A 22,226-nucleotide genomic window follows, 5' to 3' on the forward strand; every position below is an offset into this window, starting at 1 on the left:
AATAGCAAACAATATAATGCATAGGATACATTTAGAGAAACTGAGGAACAATTTCCATGTATATGCTTGGCACATGGCTATGTTTCTATTCTGAAATTTGCATCTTACATACAATCTACCTGAATAATAGAGCTAAAATATAATACAATATTTCATTCTTTATAGTGAGAATACTTTAATTTCTCTCAGTTGTACAGAATACATTACTGGGAGTGCAAGAAAATGTGGCAGTAATTAATGTTTCTCAAACAACAAAAATGTAAATTCTGGGTAGGAAGAGGACCTAGTCCGTGGGGGCGGGGGCGGGGGAGGTTGCCCCCACTCAAAAAAAGTCAACCTAGAAAATGGATGATCTTGTTGTTGAACTAGTTTTCTATTGATTTTTATTCATTTAGGGTGAAATTCTGGCCCCATTGAAGTCAATGGGTATTTTGCCATTCCCCTCAATGAAGTGAGGATTTCACTTTTATTGTCTAAATAAAACACCTATAATAAAAGCCCATATGTACTGTGCAATAAGTACTAAAAATATACTCAGATGAAAGTGGTCCTTCATAAAAATTCACATGGCCTAAGACATCCAACTGACCAAAACAAAACCTCAAAAGAACAGAAAATAAAATAATGTTCAACCAAAAGCCTGGCTGAGGGAAGAGAAAAGGTCTTGTGAATCTGAAGTTTTCTATGTGGATTCAGTCATGGGGAGCAAGTTTGTATGATGTGTGGGTTTTAGAGCTATTCAGGAAATGTTTTTTGTTCCCGTGAAAGATAAAAAAAAGGTTTCATTCATCAACATTGTTCTTCTAAAGTTTTCAGCTTTTTGTCAAAAATCTGTAAACCCCAAAACTGTTTTATTGTCTGAAAAAAATTGCTTTCATTTTTAAAATGAGACATTGCTGAAATTTCTGTTCTAATGAAAAAGCATTTTGAATGAAACATTTTGACCAGCTTTAGTGGAGTTTTATTTAATAAAATTGTCACCACTCTTGGATGATTTTCAGGGACTAGTAGAGCTTAACTGATGGAGAGCCTGGAATATGGGCAATGAAAGTCAAAATACATAAATCTTAAATGGGTCCTACACCATGGAGAGCTTTAGCACAAGCTCTTTGAATTGCATTTGGAATTGAATTAGTAGCCAGTGTAGCACAGATGTTATGTGGAAACATTAACCCAGCCTACTCAGAAGTTGGAGACTCATAAAAGTACACCCCAAATATTGTAGAAATTTTACCGGGAGCAAGCAAAGACATGGATACCTATGGCAAGGTCTGTATCTGAAAGGTCACAGGCTCCTGGTTAGCTGTAGATACATTGCTATTATCTGTATAACTGCAAGCAGCAAAACTGTATGTATCTGTATATCTATTGCTTGCATATGATATTGGAAAAGGATGGTGCTTATGCACAACTGAAGGTAAAAGTACTACAATACTCTCCTGTTCCTCTGTGTTACCATTTACCAACCTGGAAGGCAGGCCTTCCTCGGAGGGGTCCCACTCAATCCAGTGACAGGTGGAGCAGAAAAGAGCAGCAGGAGTGGAGAAAGTTTCATGACTTCAGATACATTCCTTCCCTCCACTCTCTGAGTTCGTAAACACACAGTGCAAATATGCAGCTGTACTTTTAGTGAAGCAGCTAGTTGCCAGCTTTCTCTTTCTGCTTCTTGGGATCTATACTGTAGATATCAGATCAGCAAACATGTACTAAACAGGGCTGTAGGTTCAGGCAGTCCACTCACGCCCTCTTTTCCTCTGGCCCTTAGCTCAGTTGCAATAATATTATTTATTTGTATTACCGTAGTGCCCAGGAGGAGGCCCAGTCACAGACCAGGACCCCATTGTGCTTGTTGCAGTAACAAACAGAGAACAAAAAGACAGTGCCTGCCCCAAAGAGCCACCTTTATATTCACTGGGTATAAAGCTGTCTGGTCAGTGGGAAAGAGGGATGGGGGGTGGGGAGACAGAACAAGAAAGGAAAATAAATATAAAAGAAGTTGGGGGCTTTGTTTGCTTTAAAGAAAGAAATAGAAAGGGAAGAGGTGTGTTCATCTGCTAAGCCTTCAAAGGGACACTCCAGAAGAAAAAAGGTTAGAATTCACTACTCTAGTTTAATTCCCAGCCCCCTCTCCTTGCTGGCACCGTTTCTGTATTGTCCAGTTTCAGTAACTGCTATTTGATGCCCATCCTGATGTATACTTTAAGCACTGAAAGCACAGGAATATCAGCAGCTGGTGAAGTTGGTATGTCTGAGGCCTGGTCTACACTGGGGCGGGGGGTCAATCTATGTTATGTACATGAATAACGTAGTTGAAGTCAACATACTTAGATTTACTACCGCGGTGTCTTCATAGTGGTGAGTCAACTGTTGACGCTCCCCCGTCGGCTCTGCCGGCGCCTCTTGCACTGGCGGAGTACAGGAGTCCACAGGAGACCACTCAGGGGTTGATTTATCCGGCGGGTAGTATAGACATACCCTTAGTGACTTCATGTACTTGTTTTGCTCTCAGACTCTGCACATTTCTGCCATACTAGATGAAGAACCAGAAATGGATGAACATTTTATTGTCACTCTCTTCAGCCCAATGGGAGGAGCCAGACTTGGCACAAGAGTGGAAACTATGATCACGGTGTTACAGAACCAAGCCCCATTGGGGCTTTTTAGTGTCTATCCAGTTACAAATAGGTACAGTACACTAATTCAGTTTTAAAGAGGGTAATTATTCATATTCTGTAGACAAGATAATTCTCTGTATCTTTCTTTGGTGGACCTGTTAAAAAGAAAACAAGGTAATGAGCAATCCACAGTTTTAGGTAATTGAAAATCTTTTAAAATGTCTGGTGTCTGTTAAATAACATTGCTTCTATACCAGAGAACAGAAGATTAAAAATAAACTATTCTTCACCAGAATATAGAGCATTGACACTTAAAAAAAAATTGGATCCAGAGCTGGCCTAACTGAGGTTTTTGGATTCAGATTGTCCTCTCGCTACTGCTACTTTATAGTTTTAGCCATATAACTCGTATCTTTATTATGTATCTAAATTGTTCTTTGAGTGTATTATGTGAAGAAAGAGTCAGCATATAGATTAACTTCCTTTTCAACTGTTCTTTAACAGCATATTTATAATCAGATACACAAAATTACTATGTTAAAAGAACATTATTCAAATTGCAAAGTCAAAGGAACAACTCAAAAGTTAAGAAATGTAAGATTTAGTCTCACCTATTCAGAATCCCTGTCTCGATCTTCTCCCCTTCCACCCCAACTCCCAGTCTCCTGGCTCAGCCAATCCCAGGCCCCTCCATCCCCGTGTCCTTATTTGATCTCTCTCCCTGCTGCCCTGGCCTCCAGTTGCACCCATCCCCACCCACATTTTCCATTGCTATCGGGTCTCAGTCACTCTTCTGCATTCCTTCTCTAATTTCAGTTCTTCCCCCACCTTCCAGCCCCCAGTCTTTTTTCTCAATCTGGTCAAGTTCCTTTCCCACACTCCAAACTCATCCGATCTGTCTTGCTGCCCTACCTGGGCCTCCTTAACCCATGTTTTCCGTCCCCACTGTCTCACCTCCTTCACCCTGCACCTCCTGATTCTCAGTCCCAATATCCTTGTCCAGCCTGTCCCAGTTTCCCCTACTCTGGCTCCTCATCTTATCTCAGTCTCCCTTGCAGTCCCAGTCTCTCCACTCCATGCCAGCCAGGCCGCAGTTCCAATTTCCACTCCTCCAAGCTCCTTGTCCCAATCGGCTTCCCTTTTCTCTTGTCCCCTCTGCATTTGAATCAGGCAACTTCCTCCTCCATGCTGCCCTAGCCAAGCAGGGAGTGGTCACTGAGCATACAGGAGAGACAGGCTCCCTGCTCTCAGTGCAGGTGCCCAGACCCAAGAAAGCCCACCACAGCCCAGAACTGCAGTTGCATCAAACGTCCTGCTCTTTCCTGGATGGAGCTTGCCCAGTGCAAATGGAATCTTTGGAGAACTCAGCTGATAATCCAAGTCTCTGATGATCATGTGAGAACTGCAGTCTTTCAAAGGCTTATAATTTGGTCAAACTTGGGCCAATTTTTATGGGGATTGCAAAAGGCACATCCTGACACAAATGCCACCAGTATGCCAAATTTCAAATCCTTGAGCCAAAGTGTAGAGGTGATTGAGTCAAAGAAAAGATCACCAGAATTTTTAACATGGGTAAAATATGTTTCATTTCATTCCTAGAAATGGCTGAACAATTTAGCTGAAATTTTCCAAAACACTCAGCCTGACAGACATGTAAACCTTTATCCCAAATGATTAAAGTTTGCCCAACTTATAAGCAGCTGAAACCAGGGTCTTATAATGGGAAGTATTGGACAACCTTGATAGTGGTGCTACCAGCAGCCCCCCCTGTAAGGAACCCAGCTGCTAGCGATTTCTTTCCATCACTATTGTTTATTCTACCACTGAAGCTGTACCATGTAAATTATGTTTTTCAGAACGCCAATTCATACATTGTTTTCTTTATTTTTGCAATTCTCACATTTAGGACAAGTTCTCTGATAATTGAAGAAGCCAACAGTACTGTTTATTTGACAGTATCCCGAAGTAATGGGCTCAATATGTCTGTGAGTGTGGAGTGGGAGACCCTGTCCAATACTGCATTTGGCATAAGTAAGTTCTTTTCTCAATGAATGTTACTTTTATTAAAAGTTAACAACAATAAACTGGCCAAGGAGGCAGAGAGGCTAGTTTTGAAATGTAAATCCGTTTTTCAGAGTTGATAAAATAAACTCCTGCATTAAAAGATTTCTTTGAGTGTGTTTAGATTCAATAGAGCAAGTCCACTGACTGTCACTTCTGTCAGAGTTGAGAGACTTCTGAAATCTCCCCTACCTCACATCAGTTTATATGGACCAGTATTATCACTAGACTTCTCTTAAATAAGACATGGTCATAGTAGTATTCTTGTAGCACCCACAATATGCAAAAGTACTGTCCATACAGTTAAGATGCCTGTCTGTGTCTGAAAGAGCTTATATTATAAAGACTCAGTCCTGGCACATGCTCAATTTTAGGCAGTGTGAGTAAATCCATTGGAGTCCCATATGACTAGTCACAATGCCTAAAGATAAGCACTTATGTAAATCTTTGCAGGATTGAGGCCTAAATAACTTCAGTGGAGCTACTCATATGAGCAAAGATACCCACATAACAGTTGGCAGGATTGGGGTCCAAGCTTTCGTTTTTGTAATTTAATTCTGACAACACATTCAAAATATCCAAGTTAAACAGATCTGTACATTATGCAAGTCTTTCCAAGTCTGACTTCTGTCTCATCTTGGTGCTGATTGGGGGAAAAATCTTTTGTATGTTTTTGTGTGGCTTTTCCATTAGGTTGCTTTATTTTGATCCTAGCTGAATTCCAATATGACCCATTAAGAACTACATTCTGTCCACCAAAGATTCCCTGTATGACTTACTTGTGTGTTGAGAATACATATTACAAAAACATTCATCTGTTGAATTCTCATTGTTTTAACCTCTGGATGCATTTACGCTAATAAAATGCAAGTTCTGAGTGATGTCAGCAGTGTTATTCCTCCTGGCATTAGGTCTGAATTTAGCTTGTGAAATCAAAGATAAGATTGGAAACCCCCTCATGTATACTCTAGTAATTAGTATTTTTAATGTATTGCAGAGGGTGGTATCAGTGTGCTGTCTGTCTTACAAAGTTTTGTGGAAGAGTCAGTATCTAGCTGGTGTTTCTTTACATCAGGAGAGTCTTTATATGGTGTTCTGTTGCGGACCTCCCCAGCTAGCTTTTCTTCTGTCTATCAATGGAGAGGAGTTTTTGTTCCCATTGAGGTAAATGTTTTTATTTTAATCCATTTTGCATGGATGGTACTAATTGATTTGTAAAGTCCAGTTACCTCATCAACTTTCTTTATGGTTCTCCTCTCAGGACTTCAGTATACGGAATCCTCAGAGTTGTGTGACATTTCACATCAATGGTGCTGCCTTTCTAGTGATTACTCGTGGAGGAACCAAACAGGAATCTTCCAACAATCATGTGTATACATTCACACCTGGACTCAGGATACTACTGGTAAGACTTCTACCTTATTTTAGATGCTTTAGAAAAAAACATTCCTGGGAGGCCAATTTAATATTGAGCTCCAGTACAGTACTTGTGCTCTGCAATGACATAAAATATGGCATTTTATAATAAGATGTTCATATACTCTAGTGTCAAGATCTTAATTTTTATGAATTTAATGAATGAAATTAAATTCTGGTAACATTGAATTAAAATCAGCTGGTGCAGCACTATTTACTTAAAAGGAGTTTTACTTGTTTATGCCAGAGCTTGTCTATAACGTTTTCATGACATTTTCATGTGGAAATTATTGAACAGTCAGATCTGTGTAATCATGGAACTTTTTTGATGTTTTAACAAAGTTTTGTATTGAATAACATTCCTCCATTAGGCAAATTAGCCATATATGAAGAACTTGAATCACTTCCCAAAGTTTTCCTGTCCTTGTGCCTTCTTTACAGATACAGACTCTCTTAGTTCCAGAAACCACAGATGTAAAACACTTCACTGTCAACAGAAAAGATTATTTAATTATTGCAAGTCATACAACTGACTCCAAATCCATACAGGTTGGAATGATCTCCCCTTTTCATTTTTAATATGTGTGCAGTATACATTTAGCTCTGATTAGAAATTCCTAAGTGGCAATCAGCATAATGGTATTTAAGTACTATTGACTTGTGTAGCGGGGTGTCGATTTACTGCTGCGGTGCCTCCTGCTGGTCGTCCTGGGAATTAGTTCTGTCCACTCAGAAGCGCCCTCTGCAGGCTGGCGTCTCGCTTGCCGCTGGCCCTGGTGTCCCTCCCCGACCCCGGTGCCCCTTCTCTTGGGGTTCTGCCCCCTGCAGTACCCTGCGGTCTCGCTGGGTCTCCCCTCCCCAGGGAACGCCCAACCCCCTATCCTCACCTTGCCTCAGTCTTTGGCTACTGCCAGTCACCGTCTAGCCCCGCTCACTGGGGTGGACTGCAGTATATTTGCCACTCATCACTGGCAAGGAAGGTTTGGACCTGCTGCCTCTGCCTACCCTTGGGCTGCCCCTCTGCAATCCCAGTACCTTTTCTGGGCCTTTAGAAAGGCCTGCAGCCTGGGGGTTTTCCAGGCTGGAGCTTCCCAACTCCTCTGGCCTTTCCCCAGCCCTGCTCCACTCTAGGTACTCTGTTCAGCTCCCCAGCAGCCAGGCCCATCTCCCTCAATAGCTAGAGAGAGTCTCTCTCTGTTTAGCTTCTGGCCCCAGCCCTCTTATAAGGGCCAGCTGGGCCCTGATTAAGCTGCCCAAAGCTGTGGTCAGCGACTCACTCGGCTTCTCACAGCTGTTCTCACTCCCTTTCCTTGCTGCAGCCCTCTACAGGGCTGCTTTTAACTCCTTCAGGGCTGGAGCGGGGTGACCACCCCGCTACAACTTGCTACCCCAAATTCTACAGGAAGCTGAATAAAAATGAAGTTTACAGACTGATTTGGGTTTACCAGTATTGTCTGCATGAACTTATACAAATATACTAGATGTGAATCATTATTAGAAATCCTCCTACTTTGAAAGTTATGTCATTTAGATCTTGTGCTAAGGGGAAGTAGGCAGCCTTAAAGACAGAAGTTCTCATCTTCAGAACAGATAAACCTGCATGCAGCTTCTTTATACCACCCTACCACTGTACCTCAACCTTCATGTGGATGGACCATCTCTAGATGTAAGTGGTAGCTCAGTGTCCAAGCCCATTCCATTTTTCACCTTCTGGCTGAGGCGACCAACAAGAGGACCCCAGGTGGGGGTGATTTTGCAATGCAGATGCTTGTCTACTAGGAACTGGAAGGAAAAAAACAACTGAATTCACTGAGCAGCCATTAGATGTTAATGATTCAGAGGATAATTAAAATAATCTAAAGTCTTCAGCATGACATCTGATTTCTGTTAGCACAATCTGACTGTACTTAGATCTAAAGAAAAAAAATTATTTATCATTTCCCATAGGTTTTCCAGTGGAATGATGGCCTTTTTGTATTGCATCATCAACTCCCAATTTATGGAGCTCTGCACATGGCCCTATTTCCCAGAGGAGGTTTTATGTACCTAGCAGTTTCTCTGTCGAATTCCAGCCAACACCCCCTTCTGTACCAATGGTCAGATAACGAGTTTCAAAAACTTCATCAAGTGCCAGTAAATGGAATAACACATATGGAGGCCTTGACTTCTGGGTCTGATATCTATTTAATAGTTGCAAAAGGTATGTTGCATGATACAAGAACATGAGTTTATGCCGGTCTGTCTGCTGGGAAAGACACTTGGCTCAGCAGTGTATACAGGGATTTAAGCTTGAGAGGAGAGAGGCCACACTTTTTCATGAGAATTTTATCCGGGACAATATGTTTTATTTATTGGACAGATAGAAGTGTTGCATCCATTTTCAAGTATGTGCAGAATAAGTGAATTGTTGATTTCCAACATACACTTTTCCCAGGAACATTGAGGGTTATTAAATCCTTTCTATCAGTTGCTGTTAGCATCCTCTGCAACGTATGTGCTGAGTAGAATTCATGGAACAGCAGTGGAGATGATTGTTATGCCAGAATGTAATCCATTAGGCAGTCCTGCTTTCCCAACACACCCTTCTGTGCCTGGTGAAAAGGCTTATGATACACTTCCCACTTAACTATGCATTGTCTTGCATTTGTCATTTTGTGCCTCAACAACCTTAACATTCTGAGGTGTGTGGGTGTGCATATATAGAAGCTATTAAATGATCAACATTTGCCAACCGTTGTCCCAGTTACCATAGATATCTCCTGTCCTAAGCATGAGGAATATGTGGTAATCTGTCTCTCTACATGGTAAGATCTGGTAAACGCAGACATTTTGATGTGAACCAGCATTGCAGGTGTTTAATTATTGGTCAGATTCATTGTGGAGTCAAGCTTGAGATTTATTCCCTTTCCCCTTTGCAGAATCCAGTAATTCAAGTGAAGTTTTTGTCTGGGAGACAGGACAATCTTCCTTCAGGCATTTTCAGTCCCTTTCTTCTAGCGCGATAAACAAAATCCACACCTTCGTGCCTCCTTCAGGTTTAGGTAAGTTTTAGGTGACTACAGTCCTTGTTCCAATAGTAGCTTTTATGCTAGTGGTAGGACCTTACTGAAAATAGTGCTAAGACAGTGTGGTAGCTGCATGTCAGCCCATCATTCTTCTGGTGATGTGAATCCGCACCAAACAAATTACAATGACACACAGAAAGGATGGATGACCTTACAGCTCAAAATAGCAAAAATACTCCAGAAGTAAGGCAATGTTGCAAATATATAAACATAATTACTCTGGTGGTGATGCAGCAGATTTAATTAAGGTCTTCGTTTGAGAGAGACTGTGCACTTAATTGGGTTCCTGATTTGACAGAGCTCCAAGGTGCCGGATGACCTCCAAAAGACAGAAAGGCTGACCTCTGGTTTATGGAGTAATGTTGACAGGAGATCTGGAAGAAACAGGCAGAAGCAGATGGGAAGTGTACTAAATGTGACTACTATACAAATAATAATGGGGACTGCCCTTTCCTGGCCTGAGCATGTTTCAGTTTTTTTAAATATGGTTTTCCACACTGGAATAACTTATTTGGGCCTACAGAAACTCATCACTTAACATTGTAGTTATGTTCCTGAAAAATCTGATATTAAGCAAAATTATATTAAGCGAATCCAATTTCCCCATAAGAATTAATGTAAATTTGGAGGTGGGGGGTTAGGTTACAGGGAATTTTTTTTCGCCAGACAAAAGACATTATGTGCAGTTTGACTCTCAGCTGTGACTAGGTAAGTGAATATCCTCTGGCCCCAGAGTTCTGGTGAGGGTGTGGGCCAACAGCACCCCTACTCCTAGGCCTTCAGAGTCCTCCCCGGGCAATCTCTGAGGGTTTGGGCTTGACACGGGAGCCAGGCAGAGCAGGCAAGCGGCAGCACATAGGAAGGGACACTGTGCTGCATCCTTCCCCAGCACCCGATGGGGATGTCTGCGCTGGCCTCTGAGCAGCAGATCACATAAATGCCGGCTCCAGTTAGTCACTGAATTCCCTGTCACCTCCCAGACAGGTGCTGGAGAGACCAGTTGTCTCCTAGGGGAACCAATCTGCCAGGTTGCATTACATGGTATGCTCAGGACGCACAACTCAGAGGCACTGGGCCTCTAGATCCCTGCAGAGCTGGAGACCATCATGGGCTTCTGGGGCCCCAGGTGCTGACTTTTCAAACTGCCGGGGGGTGCTTGATCCCCAACTCTGCCCCAGGCCCTTCCCCCACTCCACCCCTTCCCCCAAGTCCCCCCACCTCTTCCCGTCCCCACTCCACTCCCGCCCCGCCTCTAAGCCCAGTTCCGCCCCCTCTCCGATTGCAAAGAAGGAGGGGGAGGCGCTGATCTACGGGGCCCGCTGGTGGGCGGGAGGCGCTGAGGGGGGAGTGGAGGGCGTTAGAACATCGCGCAACTTTAAACTAGCATGTTCACTAATAGAACAGTGACTTAATAACGAAACTTCTTTAACCGGGATGACTTTAAGTGAGGAGTTACTGTATTCTGAACTCCCTTGCTGGCGTTATACTGATGTAAAACTGGTGTAAGTGGATCAACATCAGTTGCTTCCCTGCAGAACATTTAGGACTTGAAATGTAATTGCTGAAATAAATAAGTGAATAAAAATACTGAACAAATGTTCTTTTGTCTCAGACCTTGAAAGCAAGACTGGTCAGTGAGTTCCTGTGAGCAAGCATCTCTGGGATTGCACTGTTTATTACAATTACATTTGTCTCTGAGCTTTTCCTTTTATTTCCTTCTTCTTTTTTTAAATGCAGTCCATGTGCTACTAGCTGGTAAGGATCGATCAGCACTGTATTCCTGGAATTCAGAAGTAAACCAGTTCTCTCTAGTGCTGGAAGCACCTCCTGCTAATCATATCACTTCAGTTATTATGAGATCACTTAACTCCAACAAAAGTCTGATTGTTCTGTCTGGAGATTCTTACTCCCAGATTTATGAACTGACCAAAGTCTCCAATGAGTCAGATTTTATACCTAGGTAGGTTTCTCATTTTATACCTCTCATCTTGCAGCTCCTCTTCATTTTTTAAAATGTTTCTTGTGATACTCTCTAAAACAGCAACTAGATATATTAGACTCCAGCCCTGTAAGTACTCTGAGGGATATCAATGAGAGTTCTACCCAAAGAGATTTCAACATAAGGGCTGTTACAAACCATTGAAGTCAATGAGTGTCTCTTAGTGGACTGTTGATCATGCCCACGTAGTGCTTGCAATTATGTTCCTTACTCTTGCGTTTATATATAAAAAAAACATTTATTGTGGTTGAATGAGGATCCCATTCATCATGTATTTTTGGTCTTGTTTAATTAATTTAATTTAATTGATTCATTGAGAAAGACAAGGTGGGTGAGGTAATATGATTAATGGTTATTTCCTTTCTATAAAAAACCCTTTCAAGTAAAATTACCCTTTGATGAATAAAAACTTTAATTCAAACTCTTAAAAAAAACCAACCTTGATGTTTTAAAATCCAAAGCTTTCAAAGGCCAATCTTCCATATTTATTAATTTTGAACCTTAATATTTCTGTTTTCATATGACATTCGTGTTGTACTACTTACTTTTTATAATTTTTAACTCAGATGTTTAAATTTATTAATTTTTACTGTATAGCATTTATGGATGTTTTGTGTATTACAAATTTTTGCTGTTTTCTCTATCCCCTGGGTTAGTTTTTCCCCTCATTTTTAAGATCAGGGTTCCAGTTTTGGTCTCTTGATTGATGTTTTAATTTATATGCACCCATATCAGTTTATCCATCTCTTTAATTCTCTTTCATACATTATAAATAAAGCTAGATGTTTGTCATGATAGAAAATGTGACAGGGTTTTTTTAATAAAATGTCTTAGTATTTGTTTCCCTGACAAATCTATCCCTCAACTAAGGAAGATTCTTAAATTAATTTTTACAAATTTACTGTATATATGTCTAGTGTGATACAGGATGGAATATGATTTTAAACTTTCAAATAATAGATTCTAAGTTATAGCTTATGATTTATTGTAAAAAATAATTAAACGTTACCACAAATATTGTGGGTCATGTCTTTACCTTTTTTTAAACTGAAATTATGACATCTGTATTTCTTTCATGGAAAATCCATGATTATTCCCCATTTTGCCACAACAAACTACTATTATATTTATAATTATTAATAATAATTATAATTATTTTGTGTGTGTTTTTATGCTAGTTCAGGTGAATTGATATTTGAGCCTGGAGACATGGAAGTTGTGCTGGCAGTCAATATCCTTGATGACATAATCCCAGAGGAAGAAGAGTTCTTCACAGTGTGGCTGAAAAATCCCAAAGGAGGTGCAGAGATTGGTGCTAGTGGTTATATTAACATAATTATTCCATCTAATGACAATGCTCATGGAGTCATTGCATTTGCTCAGGTAACAATACTAAATTAAGTCACGAGAATATAGATATACTTTGTCCAGAACGAAGGACGCTAACATGTAAAAACTGAAAACAGAAAAGGTGATGGGCCTGATTCTCCATTGCCTTTTTTCATTCTAATTTAGTGTTGCTTTATACCCACTCAGCATAGATGTAAGTGGCTAAGCAGGGTGCAAGGTAGTACAAAACAGTCTCAGTATCTGTACCTTGTGTGAGATTTTAATTTCTTAATAAGTGTTGGTCTGAGTAATATAAAATCCATTAACTTTAAAAAAAAAAAAATCTGTTCCAGAGTCCAGTGTTCGAATGGCTGGAGAGGTGAGAATTTACAGAAATCTGTCGGACCTTTTACCGCATCACAAAAAGCTTGTTAGGCTATATCATGGAGTAAGCTGAGATCATTTCCAGGTTCAATTCTGCTCTCTTCCTGTCTCTTCCGCTATGCATCAATGCGAGGATGATGTCTATCAAGGGGGTTCATTGGTGGGTTTTTAGGTGGCTGAGGAGCCCAATTCATGCTCTGCAGATTTTTCCCACAGAAGTGACAGGTGTAATCTTGGAGGAGACACAGTTGTTGTGCCCTTTCTTTCCTCCTTTGTTGCTTTTCTGTCTCATGAGAATGTCTGTTCTCCGCAAAGTGGGCTGTGGCTTGGTGCATAGTGTGGCGCCACTGTGTTCTGTTCTGCGCCAAGTCCTCCCAGTTTTTGGGTTGATGTTTAAGTTTAAGATGTACTTTCAGCATGTCCTTGAAATGCTTCTGCTGCCCTCCACGAGCCCTTCTTCCCTGACTTAACTGAGAGAAGAGTACTTGCTTTGGGAGGTGCGTGTCGGGCCTACGTACACAGTGACCAGCCCAACAGAGTTGATGTTTCATGACTTGTGCTTCTACACTGCTGATATTGGCTGCAGAGAGAAGGCTGATGTTAGTGCATCAGTCTTCTCAGCTGATCCTGAGAATCCTCCTGAGGCAGCGCTGCTGGAACCACTCCAGCTGGTTGAGATGTCATCTGTAGTTACCCAGGTCTCACACCCATAGAGAAGGGTGGGGATGAAAACTGCCTTGTAAACCAAGATCTTGATGCCTGTTTGCAGATCCCTATCATTGAAGACTCGTTTGAGTAGTCTTCCAAAGGATGTGCTGGCACAGTGGATCCTGTAATCGATTTCTGTGTCAATGCTGGCTGTTTGGGAGAGGTGGCTGCCAAGGTACGGAAAATGGTCCACATTTTCCAGGGGTTCTCTGCTGATGGTGATTTGTGGAGTACAAAGAGTAGTTTGGCTTCCTGGATGTTGAGAGAGAGAGACTCAGGCTGTGATAGGCATCTGCAAAAAGTTTTAGGACACTTTGCAGGTCGGCCTCAATGTGTGCAAGGATGATCCAATCATCTGCATACTGAAGGTCAGTGTTGCAATTAACATGATCTTAGATTTTGTTTATAGACATCAGAGATTGAGAAATTGGACCACTCAATCCTGATTCTGTAAGATATTCCCGTCCTGTCCTGACCGGGAAAACCGAAAAGTGTGCTGCTTGCCAGAAGCTAGGATTCACGATGTGACGGAGAGACTGCCGAGACTCATCAAGCCCTCAGATCGCTACCCCTTCCTGCTTCTCCACGTGGGCACCAATGATACTGCCAAGAATGACCTTGAGTGGATCACTGCAGACTACGTGGCTCTGGGAAGAAGGATAAAGGAGTTTGAGGCGCAAGTGGTATTCTCGTCCATCCTCCCCATGGAAGGAAAAAGCCTGTGTAGAGACTATTGAATCGTGGAAGTCAACGAATGGCTACGCAGGTGGTGTCGGAGAGAAGGCTTTGGATTCTTTGACCATGGGATGGTGTTCCAAGAAGAAGGATTGCTAGGCGGAGATGGGCTCCACGTAACGAAGAGAGGGAAGAGTATCTTCACAAACAGGCTGGCTAACCGAGTGAGGAGGGCTTTAAACTAGATTCACCAGGGGAAGGAGACCGAAGCCCTGAGGTAAGTGGGATACCAGGAGGAAACACGAGCAGGAGAGTGCAAGAGGGGAGGACTCCTGCCTCATACTGAGAGAGCAGGATGATCAGTGAGTTTTCTTAATTGCCTATACACAAATGCAAGAAGCCTGGGAAACAAGCAGGGAGAACTGGAACAGTCAAGGAATTATGATGTGATTGGAATAACAGAGACTTGGTGGGATAACTCACATGACTGGAGTACTGTCATGGATGGATATAAACTGTTCAGGAAGGACAGGCAGGGCGAAAAGGTGGAGGAGTTGCACTGTATGTAAGAGAGCAGTATGACTGCTCAGAGCTCCAGTATGAAACTGCAGAAAAACCTGAGAGTCTCTGGATTAAGTTTAGAAGTGTGAGCAACAAGGATGATGTTGTGGTGGGAGTCTGCTATAGACCACCAGATCAGAGGGATCGAGGTGGACGAGGCTTTCTTCCGGCAATTAGCAGAAGTTACTAGATTGCAGGCGCTGGTTCTCATGGGGGACTTCAATCACCCCGATATCTGCTGGGAGAGCAATACAGCAGTGCACAGACAATCCAGGAAGTTTTTGGAAAGTGTAGGGGACAATTTCCTGGTGCATGTGCTGGAGGAACCAACTAGGGGCAGAGCTCTTCTTGACCTGCTGCTCACAAACAGGGAAGAATTAGTAGGGGAAGCAAAAGTGGATGGGAACCTGGGAGGCAGTGACCATGAGATGGTCGAGTTCAGGATCCTGACACAAGGAAGAAAGGAGAGCAGCAAAATACGGACCCTGGACTTCAGAAAAGCAGACTTTGACTCCCTCAGGGAACTGATGTTTATTCTCCCCTGGGAGAATAACATGAGGGGGAAAGGAGTCCAGGAGAGCTGGCTGTATTTTAAAGAATCCTTATTGAGATTGCAGGAACAAATCATCCCGATGTGTAGAAAGAATAATAAATATGGCAGGCGACCAGCTTGGCTTAACAGTGAAATGTTTGCTGATCTTAAACACAAAAAAGAAGCTTACAAGAGGTGGAAGATTGGACAAATGACCAGGGAGGAGTATAAAAATATTGCTCAGGCATGCAGGAGTGAAATCAAGAAGGCCAAATCACACTTGGAGTTGTAGCTAGCAAGGGATGTTAAGAGTAACAAGAAGGGTTTATACAGGTATGTTAGCAACAAGAAGAAGGTCAAGGAAAGTGTGGGCCCCATACTGAATGAGGGAGGCAACCTAGTGACAGAGGATGTGGAAAAAGCTAATGTACTTAATGCTTTTTTTGCCTCTGTCTTCACAAACAAGGTCAGCTCCCAGACTACTGCACTGGGCAGCACTGTATGGGGAGGGGATAACCAGACCTCTTTGGAGTAAGAAGTGGTTTAGGACTACTTAGAAAAGCTGTACGAGCACAAGTCCATGGGGCTGGATGCACTGTATCCGAGGGTGCTAAAGGAGTTGGCGGCTGTGATTGCAGAGCCATTGGCCATTATCTTTGAAAACTCATGGCGATCAGGGGAGGTCCCGGATGACTGGAAAAAGGCTAATGTAATGCCCATCTTTAAAAAAGAGAAGGAGGAGGATCCGGGGAACTACAGGCCAGTCAGCCTCACCTTAGTGCCTGGAAAAATCATGGAGCAGGTCCTCAAGGAATCAATTCTGAAGCACTTAGAGGAGAGGAAAGTGATCAGGAACAGTCACCATGGATTCACCAAGGTCAAGTCATGCCTGACTAACCTAATTGCCTTCTATGATGTGATAACTGGGTCTGTGGATGAGGGGAAAGCAGTGGATGTGTTATTCCTTGACTTTAGCAAAGCTTTTGATACGGTCTTCCACAGTATTCTTGCCAGCAAGTTAAAGAAGTATGGGCTGGATGAATGGACTATAAGGTGGATAGAAAGCTGGCTAGATCATTGGGCTCAATGGGTAGTGATCAATGGCTCCATGTCTAGTTGGCAACCGGTATCAAGCGGAGTGCCCCAAGGGTTGGTCCTGGGGCCGGTTTTGTTCAATATCGTCATTAATGATCTGGAGGATGGCGTGGATTGCACCCTCAGCAAGTTTGCAGACGACACTAAACTGGGAGGAGTGGTAGATACTCTGGAGGGTAGGGATAGGATACAGAGGGACCTAAACAAATTAGAAAATTGGGCCAAAAGAAATCTGATGAGGTTCAACAAGGACAAGTGCAGAGTCCTGCACTTAGGACGGAAGAATCCCATGCACTGCTACAGACTAGGGACCGAGTGGCTAGGCAGCAGTTCTGCAGAAAAGGACCTAGGGGTTACAGTGGATGAGAAGTTGGATATGAGTTAACAGTGTGCCTTTGTTGCCAAGAAGGCTAATGGCATTTTGGGCTGTATAAGTAGGAGCATTGCCAGCAGATTGAGGGACATGATCATTCCCCTGTATTCAGCATTGGTGAGGCCTCATCTGGAGTTCTTTGTCCAGTTTTGGGCCCCACACTACAAGAAGGATGTGGAAAAATTGGAAAGAGTCCAGCGGAGGGCAACAAAAATGATTAGGGGGCTGGCGCACATGACTTATGGGGATCTAGACTGTTCTCAGTGGTAACAGATGACAGAGCAAGGAATAATGGTCTCAAGTTGCAGTGGGGGAGGTTTAGGTTGGATATTAGAAAAAACTTTTTCACTTGGAAGGTGGTGAAGCACTGGAATGGGTTACCTAGGGAGGTGGTGGAATCTCCTTTCTTAGAGGTTTTTAAGGTCAGGCTTGACAAAGTTTGATTTAGTTGGGGATTGATCCTGCTTTGAGCAGGGGGTTGGACTAGATGGCCTCCTGAGGTCCCTTCCAACGCTGTTATTCTGTGATTCTAAGGTAGCAGTCCTGGATGAGGATCAGGATCACGGCAAGGTAAATGGAGAAGAGTGTTGGACCAATGACACAACCCTGCTTGACACCAGTAAGAATGATGAATGCTTCAGTCTCTGAGCCGTTGCAAAAAAGGTGGCACTCATCCCATCATACAGTAGTCTGATGATGAAAATGAATTTCTGTGGACAGCCAAACCTACACAGCACCTTCCATAGGGCACTACGATTGATAGTCAGAGGCCTTGGTTAGGCTGATGAATGCCATGAACAATTCGTGGTGTTGCTCTCTGCATTTCTCTTGAATCTGTCGGGCCACAAACATCATGTCAGTTGTGCCTTGGGACGGCCTGAAGCCACAATGTGATTTGGGGAAAAGTTCCTCGGCAAGGGGAAGGAGGTGGTTTAATAGGATCCAGGCCAGGGTCTTCCCTGCGATGGAGAGGAGGGCAATACCTCTATAGTTCCTGCACAGAGATTTGTCCTCTTTCTTGAATATTGTAACAATGTTGGTGTTCTTAAAGTCAGGTTGAATTTCTTCGCAGGTCCAGGAGTTAGCAAAGGATTATTCCACCAGCTTAAAAACCTCAGCAGGGATGCCATCTGGGCCTGGTGCATTGTGATTATTTGTCTCAGTGATGGCATTCTGGACTTCCTCAGAAGATGGGGGATCAGCAAGGTGTTCCATTGCTGAGTGTTGTGGAATGAGCTCGATGGTGCCTTCAGAGACCGTGGAGTCGCGGTTTAGAAGACTCTTAAAGTGCTTCTTCCAGCGTTGTTTAATGTCTGCATTGTCCTTGAGGAGGGTGGAGCCATGCTGGGAGTGTAAGGGGGTTGGGCCTTTGAAGCTTGGCCCATATATATATATAGCTTTTGTTGCTTGAAAGAAGCTTCTCAAGTCATCCTGGTCTACCAAACCCTGGATTTCAGAGGCCTTCCCTTGCCACCACTTGTTTTTGATGTCACGTAGCCTCCTTTGGACTTCAGCTTTGAGCAGGTGATAGGCCTCATGTTTTTGTTGGTTAGAGGAATCATTTTGCCACTTACAGAATGCTCCTGTCTACCACCGAGAACAAAGATATTTGGGAGGGTGGCAGTTCTCTGATAGCATGGAAACTGTAGAACTATGAGAAAGCATTCTGGGAAAGCATACTAGAAGTGTTTTTCTAAAAAATATACTTTAGTTCAAACAGAAGTTGTGGACTTGGAATTAGTGGGTGAAATTCAATGGGCTGTGTTATGCGGTAGCTCGTGCTAGATTATCATAATGGTCCCTCCTTTAAAATCTATAAATCTATGAAAGAGGGCAGAGATATAAGCAACCTACTTTTCAACAGTGTGAAAGAGACTGAAGGGAGCAGGACCAGCAATGGAAAGGACTGGGGAATAAGCAGAGCAGCAGATGGAAAAGGAGCACCTATGGCAGTTAATGGGCACTTTGTGCGATAGACCTGGGAATGCTAATAGAGCCCACATCAAATTCATATTCCTTAGAATGACCACCCCCATAATGCTTCTGTTCTGGGTAGAAATCACTATCAAGGGAGACCTGAACTAAGAACCCATCTTAAAGGGATAGGTTGACCTAAGACAGGCATGTACAAAGCTGTGCAAAGTTATCATGCAAAGGGAAATAGGAGCCATGGGAAATCTGGTGAGAGTGCTGTGGTGCAGATATACCCAGAATGCACCCTCAGGTACCACAGAATCAACTGGCAAGAACACAGTAAGCCCTGGCTGGAAAATTGTATACATACCAACTCCTCGCTAAATCAAATGCTGCAATTTGAAAAAAAAATTCTAACGTAAATTGAATCTGCCCTGGAAGTTCCCCATGTTTCTCATCCATTTTAAAACTACTCCGGGGATGAAATCATGTAGCAAAACAATTCAAACTTGGGTACCTAGCATGAGGCATAAATACATATTTAGGCACCCCAGAAAAACCTGTCTAATTTGTTTGTTTGTTTATTTATTTAAATATGTCCATGGGAGATTTACGGGCTTTCCACCTCTGAAAATTAGGTCACTTCCACAGAAGTGTGCAAATATACATTGGTGATACAAGTTTTAAAATTTTGTTCCTAATGCCTCAAGATCATTTTGAGTATTTTGTATAGGATCTCTTCATGTGTTTTCTAGCCATTCAAATAATTAATTTGTATTGTTGTACTATATCTATACCTTTCCAGAATTCTTTATCTAAGCAAGTTGAAGAAATGGAACAAGACAACTTGATCACCTTGAATATTGAACGTTTAATAGGAACGTATGGCCGAGTTACAGTACAGTGGATAGCCAATGGGAGCATTAATGATATATTTCCAGCATCAGGAATGGTATGTAAAAATTTTGCTGAAATTAGTGAAGCATTGATTTAAAAATACTTTATAAAATATACCAAGTCTTAACTGTTGTCCCTTCTTGGAGTGCCCAAGTATGGTAGAATCCTTATTTCTTCTTCGAGTGATTGCTCATATCAATTCCAGTTAGGTGTGCGCGCTGCGCGTGCACGGATGTCGGAAACTTTTACCCTGGCAGCTACCAGTCAGCCCGGCTGGGGAGCCCCCTGGAGTGGTGCCGAAATGGCGATCTATATAAGCCTCTGCCGGCCCGACTCCCCTTCAGTTCCTTCTGAACGCCTGTGACGGTTGTTGGAACAGTGGTCTCTTGTCTTTTCAAGTGTTCCACTTATCCCTAGCGTTCTATCAAATCTTTTCTAATCAACTAAAGCCGCTTAAGCCCCAGACCACTCACAGTGCTCCTTCCCGCCTAGACCAAGGCAGGATTTTTCTCATAGAGAAACAGATACTCCCAACGTAGGCCGACTTGTCCTCCCTTTGGACAAGGCCAAGGACAGTCTAAGCTACCACAGCCATGTTCTACCTGAACAAGCAAGGCGGAGCCTGGTCATCGCCGCTCTGCCAAGAAGCCCTCGCTCTGTGGGACTTCTGCTTAGTCCACTCCATCTACCTTCAGGCCTCGTACCTGCCGGGTGTCCAGAAGGTCCTGGCGGATACTTTGAGCAGGCGTTTTCTGACTCACGAATGGTCCATATGCCCGGATATCATTCATTCTGTTTTCCGCACGTGGGGGTTTCCCCGAATCGACTTGTTCGCTTCATGGACCAACAGAAAGTGCCCAGCCTTCTGCTCCTTCCGGAGTCACAGCCCGGGCTCATTAGCGGATGCCTTTCCGATCACGTGGTCAGGTCAGTTGCTGTATGCCTTCCCACCGTTTCCGCTGATCACAAGGTGCTCCTCAAGATCCACCAGGACAAGGCAGATGTAATACTGATATACCCTGCCTGGCCACATCAGTGTTGGTACCCGACTCTGCTCGACCTGTCAATTCAGGCTCCCTTATGTCTTCCTCTCGACCCCGACTTCATATCCCAGAACCACGGTCGTCTCCTTCACCCGGACCTCCAGTTGCTCCATCTCATGGCCTGGAGGAGCCGTGGTTGAACCAGGCTGAACGCGCCTGTTCGGACTCGGTAAGGCAGGTCCTTTTGGAAAGTCACAAGCCATCAACTAGACTTACCTACGAGGCGAAGTGGAAGAGATTTTCCAGCTGGTGCGCTTAGTGGCAGGTACACCCACCCCAGGCTTCCATTTCGTACGTTTTGGACTATCTGATGTCCCTAAAGAACCAGCACCTAGTCTTTGGATCCCTGAAGGTCCACCTTGCAGCCATTTCTGCTTTCCACTCAGGCGCGACGGGGCATTCTGTGTTTGCACATCTGGTCATGCAGCGTTTTCTCAAAGGCTTGGAGAAAATCCATCCTCCAACGAAGCCACTCGTGCCTGCATGGGACCTCAACCTGGTCCTCTCCTGCCTTATGGGTCCTCCTTTTGAGCCGCTGGCCACCTGTTCTCTTCTCTATCTCTCCTTCGGCTTCCTAGTGGCCATCACTTCCGCACGATGCGTCTTCGAATTACGCGCTCTCACCTGTGAGCCACCCTACACCATCTTTCCTAAAGATAAAGTGCACCTAAGACCTCACCCGGCCTTTCTACCAAAGGTGGTATCCCGCTTCCACATGAGTCAGGATATCTTCTTACCGGTTTTCTACCCAAAACCACATGCTGACCTACGTGAACAACGCATCCATTCTCTCGACATTAGAAGGGCACTCACCTTCTATATAGACTGGACAAAGCCCTTTCGTAAAACAACCCAGTTGTTTGTCGCCATTGCGGAGCGGATGAAAGGTGCCCCGGTTTCCTCTCAACGAATATCTTCATGGATCAGTGGGTGCATTCATGCTTGCTATAACCTGGCAAATGTCCCTCCACCTGTTGTTACAGCTCACTCCACGAGAGCTCAAGTGTCATCAGCTGCCTTTCTGGCACACGTTCCTCTCCAGGAAATCTGCAGGACTGCCACGTGGGCCTCGGTTCATACCTTCACGTCCCACTTTGCCATTGTCCAGCACTCGTGGGATGATGCAGTCTTTGGCAGAGCGAGCCTTCAATCTGCGGTTCCTTGACTCCGACCCCACCTCCGAGGTAAGGCTTGGGAGTCACCTAACTGGAATTGAGCAATCACTCGAAGAAGAAAAAACGGTTATTTGCCTTTCTGTAACTGTTGTTCTTCGAGATGTGTTGCTCATATTTATTCCATTCCCCCCCACCTTCCCCTCTGTCGGAGTAGCCAGCAAGAAGGAACTGAAGGGGGGTCGGGCCGGCAGGGGTTTATATAGATCACCATTTCGGTGCCACTCCAGGGGGCTCCCCAGACGGCCCGATGGGTAGCTGCTAGGGTAAAAGTTTCTGACATCCGTGCACACGGCGCACGTACACACCTAACTGGAATAGATATGAGCAACACATCTCAAAGAACAACAGTTACAGAAAGGCAAGTAACCATTTTTTCTCTCTCCT

The 22,226-nt window shown here is 43.6% G+C and overlaps 1 protein-coding gene across 9 annotated transcripts in view; it reads left to right on the plus strand.

Moving 5' to 3' along the window:
* ADGRV1 (adhesion G protein-coupled receptor V1) overlaps positions 1-22,226 on the plus strand; it is a 443,810-nt gene that overhangs the window by 126,179 nt on the left and 295,405 nt on the right. For all 9 annotated transcript variants that reach the window (XR_010602227.1, XR_508681.3, XR_010602226.1 and 6 more), the window contains 10 exons: positions 2,510-2,685; positions 4,522-4,646; positions 5,674-5,840; positions 5,938-6,081; positions 6,534-6,641; positions 8,040-8,292; positions 9,011-9,133; positions 10,895-11,117; positions 12,335-12,539; positions 19,533-19,679. Coding sequence is in view for 6 of the 9 variants with exons in the window: in XM_024104505.3 (XP_023960273.3) it covers positions 2,510-2,685; positions 4,522-4,646; positions 5,674-5,840; positions 5,938-6,081; positions 6,534-6,641; positions 8,040-8,292; positions 9,011-9,133; positions 10,895-11,117; positions 12,335-12,539; positions 19,533-19,679 (1,671 nt within the window). In the remaining 3 variants the exon portion in view is untranslated. The remainder of the gene's footprint in view (positions 1-2,509; positions 2,686-4,521; positions 4,647-5,673; positions 5,841-5,937; positions 6,082-6,533; positions 6,642-8,039; positions 8,293-9,010; positions 9,134-10,894; positions 11,118-12,334; positions 12,540-19,532; positions 19,680-22,226) is intronic.

This window comes from Chrysemys picta, chromosome 6 (genome assembly GCF_011386835.1).
Source record: "Chrysemys picta bellii isolate R12L10 chromosome 6, ASM1138683v2, whole genome shotgun sequence".
Classification (NCBI taxonomy): Eukaryota; Metazoa; Chordata; order Testudines; family Emydidae; genus Chrysemys; species Chrysemys picta.